The following is a 5,041-nucleotide window of genomic DNA, read 5'->3' on the forward strand; positions in this document are numbered from 1 at the left end:
GGAGGACAGCTCACTGACTCGTTCGAAGTAAAGACTCGTGTCAGGTAAGGTTGTTTACTCTCACTATTTCTCTTTCTACTGGTGATCGACTGGATTATGAAGACATCAACATCTGGAGGGAAGCACGAGATACAATGGACAGCTAGGATACAGCTAGACGATTTAGACTTCGCAGATGATCTGGCTCTTCTATCACACACGCAAAAACAAATGCAGGAGAAAACGACCAGTGTAACAGCAGCCTCAGCAGCAGTAGGTCTCAACATATACAAAGGGAAGGGCAAGATTCTCCGATACAATACAGCATGCACCAATCAAATCGCACTTGACGGAGAAGCCTTGGAGGATGTGAAAACCGTTAAATATCTGTGCAGCATAATTGATGAACACGGTGGATCTGATGAAGATGTGAAGGCGCGGATCGGAAAAGCAAGAGCAGCATATCTACAACTGAAAAACATCTGGAACTCAAAACAAGTGTCAACCAACACCAAAGTCAGAATTTTCGATACAAATGTCAACACAGTTCTACTGAATGGGGCGGAGATGTGGAGAACTACGAAAGCCATCATCCAGAAGATACAAGTGTTTATTAACAGTTGTCTACACAAGATACTTCGGATCCGTTGGCCAGACACTATCAGCAACAAGCTACAGTGGGAGAGAACAAACTAGATTCCAGTGGAGTAAGAAATCGAGAAGCTCTGGAAGTGGATGGGACACACATTAAGGAAATCACCCAACTGTGTCACAAGACAAGCCCTCATTTGGAATCCCGAAGGCCGAAGGAAAAGAGGGAGATCAAAGGACAAATTACGACGAGAAATGGAGACAGACATGAGAAGAATAAACGATAAGTGGATAGAACTAGAAAGGAAGGCTTGGGACAGAGTGCGTTGGAGTTTGTTGTTGGCAGCCTAGGTTCCGTTGTGAGTAACAGGCGTAAGTAAGTAAGCAACGAATGGTTGGTGAAGCATGGAAGTTTGTGGTGAATTTCCACAGCATAATTCATTTTTGGATTTATTACTACTTTTTTGACAGGGTCAGTCCAGACATCGTATAGGAAATGAAGTGAAGAAGTAAATTTTTCAAGTTTCATTGTCATCGTCATTGATGGAATCAATTTAGTATCGTAAGCATTCTCCCACTCCTAGAGACTCCGATACCAATAAACTATAATTCGTTATTTCTACACAGAGAACTGTCAATGCATGGTAAACAAGTTACAAGCATATTGATTATAACACTGGGCATAAATTCTGACAAACCCTGAAGACCCGGTAGCTGGCATTTTGTTCAACTCATCCAAAAATGCTAGAGAGAAAAAAAGTAAAAAAAACAAATGTACGTACCAACGAAGAAGCCTGAAACCCAGATGAACTGGAACTACTACTGTAGTCACGTAAAAACCCAGACGTGCATGCGATCGCAGGCTACTAAACCTGATAGGAAAACACCTAGAACTCAGGTGGTTTATACTGGTTCGCCAAGATGACATTGTATACTTCTTGTGGTGAAAAATGTACTCATATCTCTTATTCTGAACGGAGAAATCTAGTTCTACACCTTTAGGTATTGTTTTAAGGTGTCCACGACAACGAGGTTAGTTTAAAGTCTCCCTAGGTCATGTTCCTAGTCTTCGCGTTATCCTTTTTCATTGTATTCATAAAAGGTAAGTTCTATTTCCCCACATATAATGAATTGTTCAGAATCGACTTCACAGCAAGGCACTGTGACTTGCGGCTCAGTGCTCAAGCTAGTGAATACTGATTTCAATGCGCGACTTCACTCACACGAAGTTCAGTATGGTAGTGGGAGTGGGCAGCAATCTGTTACCGCTGTATCTGACGAAATGGATACAAACAGCTATTGGCAGGTTTGTTTATCTTCACTAGCCACTTTTGTGTACAAATCACCTTGTTAGCAGCACATGTCATACAATGAAACCAAGAAACGGGAAATAAAGGCGGACAGTAGGGAAAATACATGGGAAAATTTAGGTGAAACAATAGGGAAACGCACCCAACTGTCTGCTTTTTCGCCTGTTAGGGTGAAATAAAGCGAATTTTCCTCTATGTATCTCTCTGTGTTTTAGATGTCGCTGAATTGTCTACTTTTCGCCGAAGTACCCGCCAATTTATCTAATTTCGCCTCGATTTATAACAAACTTTCGACCTAACCCAAACGTCTCCTGTGTTCGCCTTTATTTCCATAAAAAACCACATAACAACTGCAATTGACGTTAAAAATGGTGCGTAATAAAAGTTTGTTGAAAAGAAAAAAACATTATATTGTACAACATTGTGAATAGTTGACAGATGCTAAAGCATCGGTCGTTATGTATTTTAATTTTAATTGCCAAATTTTATTGTAATTTGAAAAAAGATCTACAAAAGAAAGAGCAGGTTATGATATTAATTAGGCACATGTACTTAATTACAAGTGCATTTATAATCAAACAGGCTTTCTCAACGCTCGCTCAAAAGGTTCCCCCATGCAAGTTAGAAAATAAGCGCATGTTTAAAAAATGTTTATTGAAAACGTAGTTGGACATGAAAAATATCATACTGGTAATGCCTTTTTGTAACGCCTGTCGTACTATTGAGAAGTAAATTAATCTTGTGAATTCTGAAATTTAATGAACACAAGAAATTACAACTATATCTAATTGCTATTGTCCTTTTTTAAGCAACTGTCTACGTGAAGTTTTACTTACGGCTATGTTCGTTAGCACTGAACACTGTACCTATAGAACAGTAGAGAATAGTTAGGACTTCAAATCAGTACATACATTTTCTTGTTTTCGATGACGCTTTTTGTATTTTGTCTCTCATATCTTAAAAATACCCTCGTGTCGCGATGTCATACAGTCTCGCAAGGTCTTTCTCGTTGACGGATGAGAACAGAAACAGATTAGTTTTAAAAAAATTCTTACTTCGCATGCAGCCGTAAAAACTACACTTCTGAAGTGCCCTTTTCGATGAAGTACCAAGTAGCGTCAAATGACTGACAACTTCAGGTGTCATGACATATGAAAAAGTATAGCGCATAGACGTTTTAGGGTTATCATCCATTAACCGCGTCAACGTGGCCATCTGCAATACGAACAAATGATCCTATTAGTTTTGTTGACTTGCAAATTTGTCTCTTATATCTTCTTGTTGAAGATAAGCGTCCAGCGTTTCCAGTTCCTCTTCAGATGACAAAGGGGATTGCTGACTTGATGATCCGCAGTCGAGTTGCCGCGGACGTTTGCGCCCACCAGACTTTGGAAGAAGCTGCCTCATGTTCGCACTCAAGTCTGAAACAGCCGATCATATGTCCTGCTGTACAGCATGCAGTCAAATCTTAAAAACTTCACTCAATCGGACACGTGACTTACTCGGCCGCTAACGCACTACATAAGCGCCTAGATTCGGACGTTGAGGGCAACGTATCTAATTGTGTCGAACTAGTTAATTAACGTCTACAAACTAAACACGCCTACTTGGCAATCAGTGACACAACGGTATCAGACAACCGAAATTTAGGATATTGGACGTTTGTGTTTCCAGCCTGCATCTCGGCCACATCCATGTCAACGGAATTGTAAAGAAACCCTTCTTTCCGTTTCAGTGCACCTCTACAAAATATTAGTAAGATTGTCGTACCGACCTCTTCGGCTTCTTATTGTTTAGTGGCAGGGTGTTTTCGTCCTTAGAACTGTTGGTACGGTAAACATCTAATTTGTTGAAAGAAACCGAAACCTCCTTTGCAGCCTGGGGACTATTTATAGGAAATAATCGTTTCTATGTTTGTAACTCACCACATTCGTGAATGACTTTACACATCAGGACTGACCAATTGTCATCTGGTTGGAAAACCCTGATTCCAAACCAATGGTGCACATGGGCTCCAGTATCCTGAGAGAAAAAATGGTGTATGAACCAATCGTCGGTCACTGGCCACCATGGGACTGCATCTCCTTACGATACTCCACTGTCTTGTGGATCAGACCTTTAGGCCAAAGGCTCTGGGTGTGGCCCCCTAAGAAAATCACCTGCTTCGGTTTGGGCACCTGGGCAGTATCACAGCCTTCACACAAATCGAATGAGATTTGTGTGGTGCATATATATCTGGTGCCCGTTTGTATCAATATTTATGTGTTCAAATAAAACAAAAAATCTGGTTGGCCGCTGTATTGCAGGTGCATATCAACAAGATCCGTTTGATAGAGACAAAGTTCTTTCCCCACAATCCACTGTTTAGCTGCAATCATAAGCTGCTCCTTGCTTAGTGTGTCTACAATTACTTATTGTTTGTTGGCTGGCTAGATAGAACATAAGAGGTAAGGAAATAGTTTTCGGTAATACCATCAGCAAGAATGAAACACAATACATTCACATAAACGTACGTAGCAATGGAACAATTATTAAATAGTTGACACAATTAAGGGAAATACATTTCATTCAATATCCTTAACGGAATGGATTTACTTAACTTTCTTAAGGAATTTGGATGGTGTTGTGGGTCTGAAAACTTATTTTATAATGTACATTTGTTGCAGAACCTTCCTGACAATGTTCGTGCACATGGACCTTTAGACTGTTTTTCAGTATTCTCATTCGAGTCTTATATGAGGCAAATTAAGAAATCAGTGAATAGCGGGTATGCTGTAGCCAAGCAAGCAGCTCAGCATTATGCGGAAATGTCTTTCTGTGATAGGCTTTAAGCTAGCGTTTCGACTGATAGTACACAAATAACCGGTAAGGAAGACTCAAAGAAACAAGTAATTATGCACAAGAATACTAAAATAACTTCATTTAAGCCTGGTCTGGTCACTGATGTAGGGGAAGACGGATTAATGAAATATAGGTCATTCACAGACCCACCCAAATACCTCGAGAGCCCTTTCATTTTAGTGACATAGGAATATTTATGTGCTCGATGGTTAGTCATGAGCACACATGGGTTTCCGTTAAGGATATTGAATGAAATGTATTACCCTTAATTGTGTCAACTATTTAATAATTGTTCCATTGCTACGTACGTTTATGTGAAT

The 5,041-nt window shown here is 40.0% G+C and overlaps 1 protein-coding gene across 1 annotated transcript in view; it reads left to right on the forward strand.

The window, feature by feature from the left end:
• Positions 1 to 1,623: 1,623 nt before the first annotated feature.
• Positions 1,624 to 5,041, forward strand: part of Smp_199700 (stromal cell-derived factor 2 precursor-like protein) — a 9,989-nt gene continuing 6,571 nt past the window's right edge. Inside the window, exons 1-2 of the mRNA XM_018792273.1 lie at positions 1,624 to 1,672; positions 1,710 to 1,880. Coding sequence (XP_018644739.1) covers positions 1,627 to 1,672; positions 1,710 to 1,880 — 217 coding nt within the window. The 5' untranslated portion in view covers positions 1,624 to 1,626. The remainder of the gene's footprint in view (positions 1,673 to 1,709; positions 1,881 to 5,041) is intronic.

The sequence above is a fragment of the Schistosoma mansoni genome, assembly GCF_000237925.1.
Source record: "Schistosoma mansoni, WGS project CABG00000000 data, supercontig 0423, strain Puerto Rico, whole genome shotgun sequence".
NCBI lineage: Eukaryota > Metazoa > Platyhelminthes > Trematoda > Strigeidida > Schistosomatidae > Schistosoma > Schistosoma mansoni.